This window comes from Mastomys coucha, unplaced genomic scaffold (assembly GCF_008632895.1).
Source record: "Mastomys coucha isolate ucsf_1 unplaced genomic scaffold, UCSF_Mcou_1 pScaffold14, whole genome shotgun sequence".
Taxonomy (NCBI): domain Eukaryota; kingdom Metazoa; phylum Chordata; class Mammalia; order Rodentia; family Muridae; genus Mastomys; species Mastomys coucha.
Window position 1 is genome coordinate 50,086,682 of NW_022196896.1, and position 19,546 is coordinate 50,106,227.

Consider the following 19,546-nt stretch of genomic DNA (forward strand, 5'->3'; position numbering starts at 1 on the left):
TTCCTTCACCTGTTTGATTGTGTTTTCCTGTAGTTCTTTAAGGAATTTTTGTGTTTCCTCTTTAAGGGTTTCTAGCTGTTTACCTGTGTTCTCCTGTATTTCTTTGAGGAAGTTATTTATGTCCTTCTTAAAGTCCTCTATCATCATCATGAGAAGTGTTTTTAGATCTGAATCTTGCTTTTCCAGTGTGATGGTGTTTACAGGACTTGCTATGGTGGGAGAATTGGGTTCTGATGATGCCAAGTAACCTTGGTTTGTGTTGTTTATTTTCTTACACTTGCCCCCCTTCCCACCATCTGGTTATCTCTAGTGCTACCTGCCCTTGCTATATCTGACTGAATCCTATCCTTCCTGTGATCCTGGTTGTGTCAGAACTCCTCAGAGTCAAGCTGTCTGTAATCCTGTGATTCTGGTATCCTGTGATCCTGTGATCCTGTGATCATGGAACCGTTAGAGAGCCTGAAAGTAGAGCTTCCTCTGGGTGTTATGGGACTTGCTGCAGAGTTTGTGCCCAAGGTCTACTCAGGGCACCAGCTGGCCCAGACAGACCAGAAGGAACACGTGTCACTGGAGTGGCAGAATTCCTGTGTCCTGCTGGTCCCTGCTACTCCTGGTGTTGGGACAGATGTTGTGCCTTCCTCACCTCTGATCCTGGGCGTGTTAGAGTGCCTGGGAGTGGAGCTTCCTCTGGCTGTTATGGGACTGGCTGCTACACTGGCTCATTTCTATGACATATGTTTTAGAGGGGCCAATAGCAAAGATGGTAACAGACGAGGGATACCTTCAGCCATCTGCTCTTTGTGTTCCATTTAAGACAGAAGGAAGACCAGCCTAGGCCAAAAGCTAGGCTAGAAAGACATCGTGGCGGAGGGCATGACAAGGGAGCAGGACAGCTGACCTTCCCCTTGGCACTCTGAACCCGAGAGCCTACTCCTTGGGCGCTGTTGCTCACATTTGGCACTGAGCTTGTACAATCTTGCCTCCAGGGAGTGAAGCTTTTCAGCAACCCTTTTCGGGCTGCTGTCTGCGTTTGCTCAGTCAGGAGCCTTTCCACCCTGTGCCTCGGGGATTTCTGACTTAACAAAGTACTCCAGCTTCCCCCACGCCGTTTCAAATTCTTTTATTAACGTGACCGAGGGCCTGAGTGGGATGAAGCTCTCCTCCTCCTCCTCCCCGCCCACACCCCTGTCCACACATGATGCTCAAATGCTTTGTGTGGACCTTGTTTGAATCCTGATACTAATGATTCAGCTTTAAAAAATCCTTAGGGACAGCCAAAGGAATCAGAACACTGAGTAGTGGTTAGAAAGAAGGGGGAAATACATTTTTGGTGTGCTAGAACAGTGGGGCCTTGTGGGGAAGTCATTTATATCTTAGGCTCATGTAATGTATTAGATACTTCTCTTGTTTCTTGGGCACACTTGGCAGACACAAAGTAAGGGGTGGAGAGAAGCTGTCTCGACTCATGGTTCAGCGGCTTCAGTTAAGTCATGGTACAGAAGACGTGACAGCCACAGCAACATAGTTTGTGGCAATGGGAGCTTGCTGTAGGGTTTGATGACAGCTTGGTGTGCACGAACCAGAGAGCTCAGGCTATTAGCAGGACCAGGCTGTAACTTCGAAGTGTCTGACCCAGAGAGAGAGTGCCACCACCTCCCCAGGCAGCACCATCAGCTGGAGACCAAGGGTTCAAATACAGGAACTGGTGGGGGACTTTTCACAGTCAAATTCTGACAGGTATTAAAACACAGTAAGGCAGTGTCTACAATCTGATTCATTTTAATCTAAGGGTGGTGGGGTGGGCTGTACTTTAGTCTCATTGGTGGCTAGAAACCCCAAACTGCTTGGTGATTTTTTGACAGTTTAATTTGTGCTATCAGGCAAGAAAAGGGAAGTAAACCCTACAAAGGAAACTGAGGCTTAAAATACAGCCAAATGGCGGATCAAAGGATGGTTCCCCAAAAGTAATTCTCTGATTGCCTAATAACATCTCAGAAGACGACCTCTACCGGCTACTGGTTCTCTCAGAGAAAGCTCTGTTGGGTCTCAAACCTGGGACAAATGGCTAACTAACTATATTAATCCTTCCAATCCATGAACATGGAAGATCTTTCCATCTTCTGAGATCTTCGATATCTTTCGTCAGAGACTTGAAGTTCTTGTCATACCATTTTTCCTTTGCTTGGTTAGAGTCACACCAAGGTATTTTATATTATTTGTCTTTCTCAGCCTGTTTATCCTTTGAGTAGAGGAAGGCTACTGATTTGTTTGAGTTAATTTTATATCCAACCACTTTGCTGAAGTTGTTTATCAGGTTTAGGAGGTCTATGGTGGAATTTTTGGGGTCACTTAAGTATACTGTCATATCATCTGCAAATATTGATATTTCAATAATGTAATATAATTTACTTAGATGAAGTAGGCACTAAGAAAATAAAAATTAGCTTGGTGTGGTGGCACACCCCATCAGTTTCAAAAGTTAGTAACAGAGGCAGGTGGATCTCTGTGAGTCTGAAGCCAAAGTGACCTGTGCCAGGCAAACCAGGCCTACCTACCTACATAACATAGTGAGACCTTGTCTCATTGACATATACCCTCTTAAAAGTATATGTAGTAACTAATCCAAATGACTTTTGTTCATGTGACTTAATAAACCCTTGCTAAAAGGAATAAGCCAGTTTTAAAAAGAATTGGTAAAATAAATACTTCTTTTCAATTGTTAGCACCTGTGGTTTGGCTTGCCCATCATGCAGCTTGTGTGGGCTCCAACGGACCCATTAATGGAAAAATCCTCTTCTTTCTATGGTACTTTAGATGGTTGCTTGACTTGTCTGTGACCTAAAGCTCTGAGGGTGGCTGCCAGGCTCCCCAAAGCCTTGTGTACCTCCTCTGAGTTCATGTCTTTTCTGATTTAGGCCTCTGGATTCTAAGGTGCTTGTGGCTAAACCTGGGAACCTCTGTGTGTGTGTGTCTACAGTACATAGAAAAGAAGCTATAAAAAGGCATACTCACTATGGCTCATCCTCCCTGGGCCAGCCCTATAGCTGGCCATGAGAGAAGCTTTGGAGCCTGCAAACGTTATCTTCATGGTTGTCTGGGCTCTACTTGCTTACCTAGTGTGTGAGTCATTGGCCAAGAAGGCCTTGCTATTCTTAGCTATATATATCTATGTAGAAGTGTTAAGCTAGTCCACAGAGCATACTAAAACACCAAGGGTCCACCCCCATTTGAAAATGAAGAAACTAAGGTTGAGCTTTATTGGTATGATAGCTTATATGAGCTAGAACCAAGTCACGCCAACACAGAATCCACTAAATCTTCACAAACACCTCTTTGAATGCTAAGTTAGTAGTCTCTTAAATCATAGATATTCTTTTAAATGAAGTCAAAGCTGACTTTTAAAATTTATGTTAAATTATAATCATAGTGAGGAGGCAGGAGGATATATCTCAAGGTCAGCATTGGCTATATGCTGAGTGTGTGGCTAGCCTGGGCTATATGTGAGTCTGTCTTAAGCAAACAGTTAAAAATAAAGCACAAAACATAAAAAAAAAAAACCTAGAGTCACAAAGAAATCAGGAGCCTGATTCTGATATCAAGATGGGATATTAAATATTAATAAACTAATAGGCTAAAATAAAAGAATATGGACAAGAAAAAGGATAAAAACAGGAAGACAAAAATGCTCTATTCCTGTTTCTGTTTTATGTGTTTTAAACTGGTGAAATTACCATGTAATTGTCACTTCAATGAAGTGTCATTGAGTCACTTCAGCAAACATTTTTCCCTTCTTGAAAGAGTGAGAACCGTACACATCTTACTCTCTGTCCTGTCATTCTTTCAAAAAGTAAGAATTTGATACTACAGTGAACAGTCACAGTAAATTCTGGCGGGGTGAAGCTGGTTCAGAGCAGAGCCATTGTCAACTCAATACTACCAAACATAACCTTTGTGGGAAGATAAGCAAAGATGGTACATGTTCTGTTCTTACTTCAATAGGCATCTCAGCGAAGGTTTATGTCCCACATGGAGTAAGTTAGACAATCAGAAGAGGATCCTGAATGATATCAGGCTGGGCTTTGAGCATATAAATGGTGTCTTATTTAGGGTTTTACTGCTGTGAACAGACACCATGACCAAGGCAACTCTTCTAAGGACAACATTTATTTGGGGCTGGCTTCTAGGTCCAGAGGTTCAGTCCATTATCATCAAGGAGGGAACATGGAAGTGCCCAGGCAAATGTGGGGCTGGAAGAGCTGAGAATTCCATTTCTTGTTCCAAAGGCAGCTAGGAGAAAACTGGCTTCCAGGCAGCTAGGAGGGTCTTAAAGCCCATCCCCACAGTGACACACCTACTCCAACAAGGCCACACCTCCAAATAGTGCCACTCTCTGGACTAAGCATATTCAAACCACCAAACATGGGTATCATTAATATGGGAGTAACCAGTGGAGAAAAGAAACGAGTGCACTTGAGGTGGGTCCAGATGAGAGTCCGTATTGAACTGGAAGCAGTTCATGGATGTAGCACAGTGACAGAGGTTTCCCAAAACGTGTTAGTCATAATAATAGGGATGCTGAAATAACAGTAGCAGGGCGTCTGCTTTTAGAGACTAGAATCTAGCCAAAGGCTTTGGTCAAGGAAAAGAGTGATTGTCTTGACACCAAGACTGGGGGAAAGAAAGGTTAAAATGGTTGAGTTTCAATTTCCAGACATCTCAAGAATGAGGATCACAAATGTATGGACTGCCCAAGTTGACAATGTTTCTTACAGGCTGATGAGAGATTCAGCGTTTACCTGGAGGATTTCTTCTTAGACTAATGTATCCAGAATACTTCCATACTGTCCATATGGTGATCTTCCTTGATTGATAACAAAATGTATAATATGATGGGGAGTTTCTCAATAAATTGAATAGTACTTCTCATGACTCAGAGAACTCACTACAAATAGGATATCCAAGGTAAATGAAAATACACCCTCTCTAATGCTTGGTTAAAATTACTTATAGCTGCATCATTCAAACATTGGAAATAAACCAACTATCTGTCAGCGGATGAATAGATGAGGAGAATGTCCTACAGCAATACCATGGGGTTTGCTACATGGATTAGCATTGAAAACCCATGCTACACAAAAGAAATGAGGTGTGAAGTGCCGCTACTGTATGATTCACCTGTGTGAGAAATCCTCACCTTTTAAATCCCACCAAGCCTAAGTAGATTAGTGGTTGGCTACAGATGAAGGGGTGAGAGGCAAGTGGCTGACAGACCACATAGGTGGGCTTTGCTGTAGCTGTTTTGTCATCATGACTTTCAAGGCGAAAAGGGTGTTCTAGAACCAGGGGGGTCAATAGGTGCAGAATTTTATGAATGTGTCAAACCACTGAAAAGGATCCATTAATGGGGTGATGATTATAGCACACGATGTGTGTCAGTAAAGGTGTTTCTTTTCAAAGTACTTTGAAAGATTGAACCCCCGAAGAGATGAATGTTAAGTAATGTACACTGGCTGAGGCTATATAGGGAATTGTACTGAGCAAGGAGATATTTTTGTTCAGTGTCTCAAGGAATGTAAACACAGGTCTTCAAAGGAAATGGAAATGCAAATAAAATATTGTGCTATAGAGACAAAGTAGAAGCAAGAATCGGAGGGTCAAATGGGAAGGAGGATTAAAGGGCAAAGAAAAGAGGGGGAACATGGAGAGGGTCAACTAACATTAAAGGCCCTTTGAAAAGCCATAGGGAAACCTACTACTGTAGATGTTCCCTAAAACATTTGCGTCTATAAAAGCGATTTAAATGGTGTCACCATATAATAGGGGAGACAATGCCCCAACTAGACATCTTATGCTACCACACCAAACCTCCATGTCCAGGGATGAGTTACATTTTGTTGAGTCACACACCAAAGGGGTGTGACAGGCCCTTCCCAACAAACATGACAGGTTATGCCCAAACTCTTGGTTATTCTCCATAATCCGATAATGAGGCCCTACCTGCTGTTGACGAGACAACTTTCCTTTATCACTGAACATGAAGAAATCGAGCCGGTTCTCAACTAGAAGCTCCTGTTTCACATTACGGGAGGAGAAAAGTTATCAGCAATACCATCCAGAAGTGAACACTGCACCTACAACGGTGACCTGCCTGCAAGATATTCTGGTCCAAAAGTGACAAAAGTGTTATGAGAACAACCCACTATTTGATAATTAAATCCTACACGAGATGGAGCCCATACCTGACAATGCTAACGTGGCCATGAGCCTGAGACTAGTAAGTCTTTGGCTTAGAGGAAAAGCTACTATTATTATTCTGCTAATGGAGAATAGGAATAAAGTAACTTCTTTAAAACAACTTTATTAAATGATTTTATTTTATTTACATTCCAAAAGTTGCCCCCTTTCCTGGTCTCTTCTCCCTGAGTTCTTCACCCCATCCCCCTTCACTTCTGAGAGTGAAGACCTACCCCCACCTCACCCCCCACCAACATCTCTCTTCCCTGGAGCATCAAGTTTCCTTTTCCACTGAGGCCATACAAGCCACTCCTCTGCTACACATGTGCACAGGGCCACAAACCAGACCATGTATGCTCCTTGGTTTTTGCCTTAGTCTCTGGGAGCTCTGATGGGTCTGGATTAGATGACACTGTTGTTCTTCCTATGGGGTTGCAATACCCTTCTGCTCCTTCAGTCTTTCTTCTAACTCTTCCATATTGGTCCCCAACCTCAATCCAATGGTTGACTGTAAGTATGTGCATTTGTCTCAGTCAGTTGCTGGTAGATCCTCTCTGAGGAAAGCCATACCAAGCTCCTGTCTGCACATACAATATGGCTTCAGTAATAGTGTCAGGATTTAGTATGCAGACATGGAATGGATCCCAAGTTGGGCCAGTCACTGGGTGGCCTTTCTTTCGAGAACCCTATAGACAGGATAAAATAACTGCTAATGACATAATAATATACCCATAGAGAAGAGCCTGGCTCAACTCTTATCAGAGAAGCTTTTTCTTATAGAAAATGGTAATTAAAGAAAGAGATCCACAACTGGGCAGTGTTCAGAGAATAAAAGATGTTAGAGCACCCAGCCTTACATGAGATGTTTTCATCAAACCTCATTCTCAGCTCCAGCTGGATATGTAGCAGAGGATTGCCTTATTTGGCATCACTAGGAGGGGAGCCCCTTGGTCCAGTGGAGGCCTGATGACCCAGGATAGGGGGACACTAGGCCACTGAGACAGGAGTGGGTGGGAGGGTAGAGGAGGACCTAACAGAGGCAGGGGGAGGGAAGAGGGGCTAGGGGCTTGTGGAGGGGAAACTGGGAAGGGGGATACCATTTGAAATGTAAATAAATAAAATAACCAATAAAAAAATACTTGCTACTCTTGCAGAGGACTGGGGTAAAGGTCCTTGCACTTAGATGATAGCTCGAAGCTTTATGGAACTTCCGTTATAGGGGGTCCTATGTCCTCTTCTGGCTAACACTGTGTGACAATACATATGGGTACTCATGTACTTAAAATGAAAAGAAATAAATATTAATAAAAATAGATTTCTTCAACAAAAAGGAAGAGAGAGAGAGAGAGAGAGAGAGAGAGAGAGAGAGAGAGAGAGAGAGAGAGAGAGAAGAAATGGAAAAAAGGAAATATGACACCAGGGGTAGGAGAGATGGTTCAGAGACTAAGCAATGGCTGCCATTACAGAGGATCCAGGCTTGGATCCCAGCATTCATGCAGTGGTGACTCACAACCACCAGTAACTACAGCTCCAGGGAACACTGTGCATTTTTCCAGCCCCTAAAAGCACCAGGCACTCACTGATGCACATACATACATGCAGGTAAACACTCACACACATAAAAAAAAATCTTAAAAAAAATGTGATGCCAGCTGTCCATGCATAAGGTGGAGGACAAAGTAGAACATTTCCAATCTCCATTGAATAAAACCATAGTTACCCTCCCAAAAGAAAAGCAGCCATAATGTTTCATACATGTAATCTCAGTACTTGGGAGGCTAAAGCAGAGGGATTGTCACACTTGGATGCCAACCTGGACTAAATCGTTAGTTCCAGGCCAGGGTGGGATATCTCAAACAAAACAAGAAAAGCAAACCAAAACTGTATGGTATTCAGGTGACTTACAAATTAGAGGCTAAATTCTCATTTTCTATGTAATCACATAATTAATTTACATTATATTATTTATGTGTGTGTATGTGTGTGTGTTCTCAAACAAGTATATCACAGCTCATGTGTGGCAGTCAGAGACTAGCTATTGGGAGTTGGTCCTCTCCTTCCATTATGCAGGATCCAGGGATCAAACTTGGGTCCTCAGGCTTGGCATTAACATATCTTTACCTGATGAACTGGCCTGCATCCTATCATGCTTTCATTCATCTGTTTAACAAATCTTTCTTGTTTCTGTGTTAGATTCTCCAATTCACTTTCCATATCTATGATTTAGATGTATCTCATAATGGTACTTCTTCTAATAACTACAATGTAGTCACCTATACTATGAAATAAAAATATTTCTGAGCATAAATGAATACTGTATGCTACCATAGAGCATTTGATGTTACATTTTTGTACCAAGTAATTATTCATACTTACATCTTTAAATTTAATTCTGGTGTTTTGTTAAAAGAAAGAGAGAAACCAGAGATATATTTGGTGGAGGTGCGGTATGGTATGTGGGAAGGGGGTGCCTCTGCTGGTCCATGCTAAGGCATCCCTTCACTCTGAGGGACCAGCCACAGGGTGGTATAGTATAGAATAGAGTTTATTCAGGTCATGGGGAGGGGAATTGAGGTAGTAAGAGAGAGTAGCGTAGTAGAGGCTGACCATGAGCACATGGAGAGAGAGGGGTGAGGGGAATGGGGAAAGAAAGAGAAGATGGTAAGTGGCAAGAGCAAGAGAAAAGAAGAGAGAGAGAGAGAGAGAGAGAGAGAGAGAGAGAGAGAGAGGAGAGAGAGCAAGCAGCCCATTTTATAGTGAGTCAGGCAAACTGTTTTTGCTCTCTCTTGCCAAATATTGCCTCTAATTGGTCATGCTCTACATTTTGTTCTTATCCTTTACTGCTTCAGTGTTTCTTGGAATTTTGGTAAATAGTCCTTATAACCTTAATTTTTCATAAAGATTTCATCTATCTCCAAAAGTAAATATATATTCTACCATCTATGCATAGTTTCTAAATCATATTGTATGTGTCCATATCTTCACTCCTGTCTCCATTAATCAATTACACTGTTTTCCTAGCATTTCAAAGTGAGTTTCAGGGATCAGTACTGGAGGCCCCAACCATTCAGCACGGAGACTACACTGTGGCGTAGGCGAGGAGTCCTCATATTGCAAAGGAGATGATGCGTTTAATCTGAACTGAGTTGACTTCTGTAAGAGAAGTTCGAACAGGGTCAGACAAGAGGTGTGTAGGCACTAGGATGTTTACTGCCGGCTGAAACTGCCATCCAGGCAGACATTGGACATTGTCTAGGAGAGAGGTGGAGGGAGGAAGGGAGAGAAGGAGAGAGAGAGCGTGCAGGGGAGAGGGATATCTTGAAATTTCAGGACTGAATCCTTGTAAAGGGAGAATAGAAACATGGCCCAAAGGGAATGATCCTTGCCACGTGTAGAAGTAAAGGGGTAGCATGAGGGAGGGAACCACAGAACTGTAGGTATGAGATCGATAGGGTCACCTGGGCTGGAATACACTAGAAATCCCCTCTTCTCCCTCTGCTTCACAAACCAGGAGACTGGAGAAAGGGGTGGCACTCTACCCCTCCTAAAGAATCTACATGGGGTGAGGTGGGATACAAAACAGTTCTTTTTTAAAAAATTAATTATTTTATTTATTTATACCCCAAATGTTTCCACCACATCCTAATTCCCCCTCCCAGAGTTTTTCACCCCTCCCTCTTCCCTAGCATCTGAGAGTGTGTCCCCCTAACCCTATGCATCCTCTTTTCCTGGGGCATCAAATCTCTACAGGATTGGGCACATCCTCTCCCACTAAGGCTAGACAAAGCAGTCCTCTGCTACATATGTGTGGTTGGCCTCAGACCAGCCTGTGTGTGTACTGAGCAGTACTTAGAGAAGCTAGATCCCATAGATATGGTAGGTGCCCCAGAGTTCTCCACTTGGTAAAGTGTCTCCTACATACTAAATACTTAGTAAATGATAACTATTTTGAAAAAAAGCAGTGGGTGCTGTTTCATTCTGTCCTTGGACTCATTGGCAAAAAGTCTCTTTTCTACAGGAACCTCAAAGACTTGGACAAAAATGGAAGAACTCCTTTTCTTAATGCCTTAGACTGACTGGTCATATGATGGCATTCCCACCTGGAGTCTTTACTGAGAATACCATCATGAGGACTGACTGGCTCACCATCAAAAATGTTTCCTAACCTGTTCACACTGTTTCTCCAGTCTAGGCTTGTCTTTGTGGGAGGGAGGAGAGGAATCCATACATAAAAAGAGAGATCAACTCTCAGAACACTTGATCCTGCCACCTGCTACAGGAAGAGAGGCTGCTCCATCCTTGTCTTGAATTCTGTCCACCTGCTGGCACGTGCAGAGCTGTCTTCCTCTTCTTTAATTAGGTTTGGGGAAGGTGTTTAGAAATCAGTCTGTGGGAATATACTTCACTGGTAGGGAGGAACAGAGCGCAGACAGTCTTGGGGCTGAGGAGCAACTTGGTTTAGAGGCCAAATTCCAAGTCCAAGCTTTTTTAGCCTTGCATTTAGGCCCTGTAAACTCATTCTCTGAGACTCTTCCTGTGTGTCTGTGTGTGTCTGTTTGTGTGTGTGTGTGTGTGTTGTGTGTGTGTGTGGAATATTTTAGCATGACTGGGAAGCCAGTACTTCATTACTTCAATGGAAGAGGAAGAATGGAATCCATCCGGTGGCTCCTGGCAGCAGCTGGAGTAGAGGTAAGATGCCCGATAGAGTTCCGAGTTTATTATGCTATTTCCAGGTCATTCATTGAGCATTTACTTGGCTAAAAGTCATAGACTTTGTATTCTTTTCAAACAAAATGAAGCTTTTGACAAATACTCTTTAAATGTTGGACGATAAGTTAGTTTTTTGAAACAGGTGCTCAAATCCTGTGGGGACCAGCTATGGATATTAAGCTCATTCAAAGATAGCGTAGATAGCGTGCTACAATAATTAATAAGAGAAAGAATGGTAAGAAGGAGGGGAAGGAAAGGAGAAACGATAAGAAGGAAGGGGTATTGTTTTGACTCATAGCTGCAGTTAATTCTTATCACCCTAGAACGACCATCATCTAATTATATTTGCCTCAAGAGCATTAAGAGACAAATACTTATTTTATATGTTTATTATTTGTGTGTAGGGGGGGCATGTGACACACATATCTGGAGGTCAGATGACAACTTCTTATCCATGTACCTGTTGATCTGTTAGCAGTTATTAGGTCGGCTTGACTTCTTAGCTACTGTGAAGAGACCTGTTACTCCCTTCTTTGTCTATGGCAATACACAAACACATGGATGCACACGGAAGTGTCTGTGTAGGGTATACATCCCTTTGTATTCAGTTGGACCACCACCAGTGAGCATAAATCTGTACTGTCAGAGCAGCCTTTTATATCTTTGTATTTTTATCTGTATCCCCAGCCTGTTCTATAAAGATAGAGTTGCAGATAATTAAAGAGAAATGGAGGGTATGTCTGTATGTGAGAGAGATGGGTCAGTAACACTTCAACAATACTTTTTAAACCTTATTTTTTGTGGATTCATTCTTTACAATAGGAAATTACATAAGACATACATAGCAGATAAAGTGAATTCAATACTTAGTAATCAAAACTACTCCCATTGTTTTAGGGAGCAATGAATATTTTAAAATATAGTTTTCTACAATGTATAACATAACTTGTATAAATGTATTGCTAGTATTTTAAGAGAGTGAGAGGGTGGATCTTTGAATCTATCTTTGTTTTTAAAGGGGGTATAATCCCCAGAACCTATAATCTGGCTGTTGGATTTCAGAGTTTAAGTCACACTTGTCTTCGGGAATCAGAAATAAAAGTGACCTTACACTTCATTTTAACAGTCCAGGTACTCAGAAAGGCTGAGCAAGGAGCCATGTCCTGGTATCCATAAACCCCTGCCTGGCCTAAGAGAAGATTAGGCCTCTTAACCCTGTTCAGTGTTCCCATGCCATCAATAGCAATAACAATGGACCTGCTAAAAGCAACATATTCTTATGCTCTTTGTATCCTTGTTTAGTTTGAGGAAGAACTTTTTGAAACCCGTGAAGAATTTGAGAAGTTAATCCAAGGTAAGAGAAAACCTGTTCACTCTCAGTGTTGCCTGAGAACAACTTGAGACAGTCATCTGCTGCTGTGGAAGGCCCTTCTGCTCTTCTCTCTAGTATTTCAAGAGAGCAGTGGAAGTCATGTGGATAGTAACTACCAGGATCCTAGTTCTATGTAAGGAAGGCAGCAGCTGAATCTTGCAATGCCGTCTGTGTGTGTGTGTGTGTGTGTGTGTGTGTGTGTATGTGTGTGTGTACATATACATACAATGTTTCATAACCTTGACCACAGGAGGGAGACAGAAACAGGGACAGAGAGACAGACAGAAACAGAGTGTGTAGCTGAGCACAACCTTGAACCCCCATTCTTCCTTCCTTCATCTGGATGTTGGGATTACATCTGTATGTCACCATACTCAGCTAATGTCTTTATGTTGAACTCTCTCTGTTAAAGAAAGTTGTGTGGTTCAGCTTAGATACTGAATGAAGACAGATTAGCCCAACTCATTCAACTTGAAAGATTATAAATGGAAAAGTGAGGGTAAGCCTCACTGGCGCTTTCATGAGTGAGTGGGGAGAGGGAGGGAGGGAGACAGAAACAGGGCCAGAGACAGACAGAAACAGAGGCAGAATTCTTTCTAATTAAAGGACCATAGTCATCCTGCATTCCTTACCTCCGTGTGATTTCTTGGATGGTTTGCTTTGCTACAGAGCATCTTGGGAAAGTTGAAGAAATAAGCCCAAAGTAAATAACTGTCCCCCAGAGGAGAGCTCACCTGTAGAGGTATAGAAAGAGCAAATTGTAAGAGAGACTTTGAATTCAGAGTGAGGGCCATTAGTTATGTGTCCTCTGGCAAGCAATTGTGAATGATAGAAAGACATAAGCTGTGGTGTAGGACTTCAGGAAGTGACCAGAGGGACGAGGGATAGGTAAGAAGCCCAACTGGACTCAGAATTACAGTGGAGGGTGCTATCACAGTTCAAAGGGTAAAGGTGTCTGAACGAATGGCATAACCATAGGGAAAGACACTAAGGAAGCAGAGGGGGAAAGGCTGGTCGGAAGGAATGCTTTGTATCCAAATGTATCCTCATGTATCCAAAATGTCCCAAAAATATCCAAAAGACTTGATTCAAAATGTTAAATATCATACTGTAGACTGTATATATTTTGTGGATAAAGACATACATATTTCTCCTGCTCCCTTCTAAAATTGATAAATGAGCCATTCGGTCCTGTTTTCTAGAGCCTTTAGAATGAAAGGAAATATAATTACTTCTTTGAAGACCGATATATAATCTAGTTTACTTTTGTGTATTTCAAGGTGGAACCCTGATGTATGAGCAAGTGCCCATGGTGGAAATCGATGGCATGACTTTGGTGCAGACCAGAGCCATCTTAAGATATGTAGCTGCAAAGTATGACTTGTATGGAAGGAACCTGGAAGAACAAGCCTGGTACAAGGACACTTCGTTATTTAGAGCAAAAGCCAAAGCAAAACAAAAACTGCCCCAAACCAGAACACCAGCACTTAGCTCATTAGAAGCTACCACATTCTTATTATAGTTCTTGGTGTATTGATACAAAGTATACTTTCGCTTTTGACTGGAAGAATCTGTTCTAACAAGTGTGCTCAAGAGAAAGACTATCATTTTAGACCCCATTCCACAACATTTACCTTCAACAATAATTCATTCAGGAAATTACTATAGTTTTAATTTTTCTGCTAGTTGCATTTTGGCTTTCATTAGTCAAGGGAGTTAGCTGTTTTCTCATGATACAATGTTTTCCTCTACCAGGTAGGAATGGTAGACAAGAATGAGTCACAAAAATGCTGACTCATACATTTATTTCAGGAGGAGGGGCTCACCTTACCCTGTAAACCTAAGACTGGTAGTGATTATAGGAAACTGCACATCAGGTCTCTTTTAGTTAGGGTTTTACTGCTGTGAACAGACACTATTACCAAGGCAACTCTTATAAGGACAACATTGAACTGGGGCTGGTTTATAGGTTCAGAGGTTCAGTTCATTATAATCATGGTGGGACCATGGCAGCATCTAGGCAGGCATGGTGCAAGAGGAGCTGAGAGTTCTACATCTTCATCTGGAGGCTGCTAGGAGAAATCAGACTTCCGGGCTGCTAGGACAAGGGTATTAAAAGCCATGTCCACAGTGCCATACCTACTCCATCCAAGAAGGCCACATGTCCAAATAGTGCCAAGCATATACAAACCATCTCAAGGTCTCTGCTTATACCAGCTGCCCACCTCAGCCTCTGAGTCAAAATCTAAATCTTTTGCGCATGTATTCAGCCTGGCATGACTGGCAGCCCTACCTCTAAACTCCAAGCTTGTCTCCTACCTGTAAGTTGATGCAGAGCAAATTTTTAGAGTGATTTTACCTCAAGAATTCACTGTAAGCAACCCCCATTAGTAGTCTGTGCTAAATCTCTTCTGAAGGCAGAAGCAGCAAGAAATTAAGACCATCTTTAGGTGCTACCTCAGACTGAAGCTTCAGGACCTATTGCTCAAAAAGATCAGAGATTCATTTTAGATCAGGTTAGAGACATACCATGTGGAACCCCAGGAGTTTCTCCACTGGGCCTTGGTGTCTATTTTTCCATTCATTCTGGCAGGGTTGTGGGTAGCAGCAAACAGGGCCTGTGGAGCAAACGCTGTGTGCTTTAAGATGCCGTTCTGAGTAGTGGAGAATCTTGGATCCTTGCAGAGAGGTTTTGGGCTGGACTGAGGACCTTAGATACTTCTTCTCCCACATGGACCTGAGGTGTGCTGTATTTAAACAGGCAAATACCATAAACACCACATTTACTTTATTGTTACTTTAAGACTCTGTGTAAGCACACTGCATTTTATTAATAGTGGTGCTGCAGAATTTATACGAATATATGTGTAACTGCTCACACACCTGGTTCGATAATTCTTAATCTGGGGGTGGGGGTGGGGCAGGGGTTCACTGCTTAACCCAGGATCCTCCTCCATCAGCCTTCTGAGGTCTGGGATTCCAGGCTTGGATCACCACATCTGGTTTCAGGTTGAGCTTTGTTAACACCCTCAAGGAACTGGTTGCTGGTATAAATGCTTGAGTGGAGCTTATAAGACTATATCCTGTGGGGACTCCGATAACCAGGCAGATGAGATTAAGGTACTATGTAAAATGTGTCACTGGTCCGTACCATGCTCTTCCTCGTCATGAGTGATTCTTGTAAATGGCCATCTCTCTCTAGGATTGACATGTACGTAGAGGGCTTAAGGGACCTGAGTGACATGATAATGTACTTTCCACTCTCTCTGCCGGAAGAGAAGGAGATGAACCTTGAATACATCCTCCAACGAGCCACTACAAGATTCTTCCCTGTTTATGAGAAGGTGAGCAATGACCTTTGGCTGTTGCATGGCTCGCATCAAAGAGAGAGACCATCTAACAAAACTGAGAGCAGAACTCCTTTGGTGGATTAAAGATTGCAAACACTGTATGAAAACTTGACCAACTTCCCTCACTTGTGTGAAACAAACCTGCTTGTCTTCCTTTCTCTGGGGTTTCTCCTTCCTTTCCCTTCTTTAGCTCTTCCCTCCCCCCCCCTCTCTCTCTCTCTCATTTTTCTTCCTACCTTCTTCTTTTCCCTTCCTTCCTTTCTTTTCCCTTCCTTCATCCTGTTCTTTCTCTCCTTTCCTATCTTTTGCTTCCTTCCCTCCTTACTTTTTCTTCTTCTCCTTCCTTTCTTCCTTCTCCTCTTTTGTGGTGTGTGTGTGTGTGTGTGTGTGCGCGCGCACACACACATGTGTCTGTGTCTGTCTGAGTGGGCAGATAAACACAGCTGTGCATGCACACAGACAAGGGCATCACGTACCCTCCTCTATCACTCTCTACTTAGTCCTTTGAGGCAAGGTGTCATCCCTGAACCTAGATGACTTCTTTTCACAATCAAGCTGGAAGCCAGCAAGCCTCAGTGTCAAAGTTGGGCTTACAGGTGTTGGGACCACTGTAGGTGGTTGGCCTGGTGCTCCTTGTATTCTAATGCTAATACTGGTTCCTCAAGACCCTCTTGCCCACATAGACCCAAGTGATATCGTGGGACCTTGCCCCTATGTTATTTCCAAGTGCTGAATAAAGATGTCGACAGCCAATAGCTGGGCAGAAGAGACACAGGCATAGTTTAGGATTCCTGGGTTTGGGGTTGGAGGAGAACCACTAGTTGGGGAGAAGAAGGTGGATAGTGAAGATTAGCCACCATGAGTTAAGCGAGTCATGAAAATGTGGCCCTGAGGGCTGGCCAGTTGGAGTTAAGAGCAGCCCAGATGAAACATAGTAAGTAATAACTTGGGTTCCATAGGAACATAGATTCTAACAACATAGTAAGTAGATATCTACCCAGCTCTTGTGCTGTTTATGACTTATTGTAAATAATAAATGCCATGTGTCTTTTATCCAGAAACTAAATGATCAAGGTGAGGTAGAAACCCCTGATTGGGATTAATCATTTCTACAACAGATCCCAACTCCAGTTTTCAAGGGGAAGTGCTCCTAACTTCTGAACCATCTTTCCACCCCCTATTGGATTCTCCTGGATTCTATTTTATTTTTAAGGTTTTTAAGTGTAACTCCAGTACTATTTGTGGTCCTAGTGTAGTCTGTTACCTTATTTAAGTTTGAGGTCAAATAGTACCTCGTAAACAAGATTCCCCAGGGCCTCCCAAACTTGGGTAGGAGGATGAACGTTCTCTCTCTAATGCTCCGGTCAGCACCAGAGCTTCGGGAAGCAGGACTCCATGAGTTCTGTGATGACTTAAAAAGTAACGCTGTGTATTGTTTCGAGTTTTTCACATCTGCTAAATGATTGCTGGAAACCCTGTGTTGTAAACACACATTTAAAGATGGCATCCCTAACTCCAGGGTTGGGTGGTTCTATGGTGACATGTGATCTTCCTCCCAGGTGCATTCATTATCCTAAGTACAGGTGTAGGGGGAGGATGAACACATGACTCATCCTTTGAAGAAAAAGACAGATGTGTTTCCCAAATTCACCTGCAGTACTGGTTTCGTTATCTTTTCTATGTTGTAGACACTTTTAGAATTGAAAGATTAGTACACGCATTTAATTGTATTGGTCATGAGCATATATTTGTTACTGTGCTCTTGTCATGAATCACAGGCACCCTACCTTGTTAAGTTATATATTTTTCTTAATTACATTTAGTAAGTTTTTAGTCTTTTTGGTTTAAAAGATATCAAACTTCATGAATACTACATACTGCAGACTGTCTCCATACAAATTTCTTTCAAAGGTATTTAAAGTATATTCATCTCTAGTTAGCACATAATTTAAGGTATTTTGTTTTCTAATTTTAAAAATAGTATCAATAGCATAGATGTTTAACACCAATATTTCCACACCCACTTTGTGTGTGTGTGTGTGTGTGTGTGTGTGTGTGTTTCTTTTTGTGGCAGTGATGGGAATAACCTGAATGAGCCTTCATTTAGGCAATGCTATATCCTAGGACACTGATGTTTCAATTCCCCGCCCCACTATAATACCATGAAGCACAGAGGCTTCTCTCATGGCTGACAGTAGCAACAACATCAATATTTTCTAATGACATCAATAACAATGAGAATCATCTCTACTGAGGGCCATGGATAGGGCCATATGCATTTTTGCAAGCACTATCTTTTAATACTCATTAATTCTAAGAAAGAGATGCTACTATCACTCCACTTATAGATGAGAAATCATAACTTAGCAGAACTTGGCCAATGGCCTATAACTGATAAAAGTCAACACTTGCATTCCCAGCTCTACAAATATTGATCACACGTCCAAGTCTATAATAAAGAACATAAGCTTTGGGGCTAGAATATGTATTATTCTAGCCTATTCCATTTTTTTCATTCAATAATTTTAAACCAACCTGACACATAATTTACAGCTGTATTAGTAAAAACTTGTTAAAAAAAATGGATTTGGGTCCCTCTGAGGACACTCTCCTTGTACACAAAGAACTTTCTAAAGTCAGCATGTCTAAGGAAATGGTCCACACGTGGGGTGAGGACAGAATCGCTACAAATCTAGAAGAGCCACTAGGCTAGGATGCTGCTTACCTCCCAAGGTAGGTGCAAGGATTTCCAGTGCTGAGTGAATGGTTTAAACTAAGTAGAAAACCTGAGACACACAGGGTAGGACTTAAGCTCCTAACACTAGCTGGAGGCCAAGAACAGATTAACAACTAAGGTCTAACTTCTTAAAGAGTTCCTGCCAAACAGCTCTTTACTTTATATGTTGAGAATGGCCCTCACCTTCTGCCTCCTCCATCCCAACCACCATGCAGGCCCTAAGAGACCACGGGCAAGATTTTCTTGTGGGCAATCGGCTGAGCTGGGCTGATGTACAGCTCCTTGAAGTCATCTTAATGGCCGAAGAATGCAAAGCCAGTGTTCTCTCGGGCTTCCCACTGCTACAGGTAATGCTATCTAACAGCTCCTGGGGACTTCAGAGAGAATGAACGCATGTGATTTGTTTATTCCTTCACTCGGTCACACTTTATTATTTAAGAAGTCACTTTCATCTTTATGCCACAACCTGTGCTAGAATATATAAAGATGCCACCGCTAAACACATCTAGTCATGAAAACAGACACGCAGGCAGGTACCTTCCATATAATGTGCTAAGTTAAAAATAAGGGAAAACAGGTAAGCACTTCCTGGACCATTCTCAGGGAACAGAGGGAGGAGGCTTCTTGCTGGAATTGAATCTCCAGGACTTTGCCTGAGATGTGGCAGAAGCTTAATAAAGTCGCTTCCTAAACTGATATGGCAGTGTCCATCTTTTAATGGATTGTGGCCTTTTACACTGTAGGACTTCAAGGTGAGGACCAGCCAAATCCCTACAATCAACAGGTTCCTTCAACCTGGAAGCCAGAGGAAGCCTCCGCTGGATGAGCGATCCATTGGGACTGTAAAGGACATATTCAAATTTGAACGAGGCATGTTTCTTAAAAGCATGAGCACTATAGTAGCTGAGTATTAACAGTTACAGAGGCTGAAGTTACTCTGTAAGTATTTTGAGTAACTTCACACTGCATTTATAACAAATATCCTCAGTAAGATTATTGGATAACTTCACACAGCATTTCTATCAATAACCAGAGAAACGTCCTGAAGTTAGTAATAATGTTAGCAATGTTAGTATGTTAGCAATGTTAGAATGTTAGTAATGAAAATATTAAATGTGTAAAGAGATAAAGTACTGGAAACTT

The 19,546-nt window shown here is 42.2% G+C and overlaps 1 protein-coding gene across 1 annotated transcript; it reads left to right on the forward strand.

The window, feature by feature from the left end:
* Window positions 1-10,836: 10,836 nt before the first annotated feature.
* Window positions 10,837-19,317, forward strand: LOC116089388 (glutathione S-transferase-like). Its single transcript, XM_031368962.1, has 6 exons — window positions 10,837-10,923; window positions 12,247-12,298; window positions 13,597-13,729; window positions 15,519-15,660; window positions 18,619-18,750; window positions 19,147-19,317. Exons 1-6 carry the CDS (start codon window positions 10,837-10,839, stop codon window positions 19,315-19,317), a joined length of 717 nt encoding a protein of 238 aa, XP_031224822.1.
* The last annotated feature ends 229 nt before the right edge of the window (window positions 19,318-19,546 follow it).

Excerpts from the sequence above, each read along its gene's own strand:
- LOC116089388 (XM_031368962.1), top strand. The coding sequence starts at position 10,837 with ATGACTGGGAAGCCAGTACTTCATTACTTCAATGGAAGAGGAAGAATG. Across the intron at positions 10,924-12,246 it reads TGGCAGCAGCTGGAGTAGAG|TTTGAGGAAGAACTTTTTGA; the intron begins GTAAGATGCCCG and ends ATCCTTGTTTAG. Across the intron at positions 12,299-13,596 it reads ATTTGAGAAGTTAATCCAAG|GTGGAACCCTGATGTATGAG; the intron begins GTAAGAGAAAAC and ends GTGTATTTCAAG.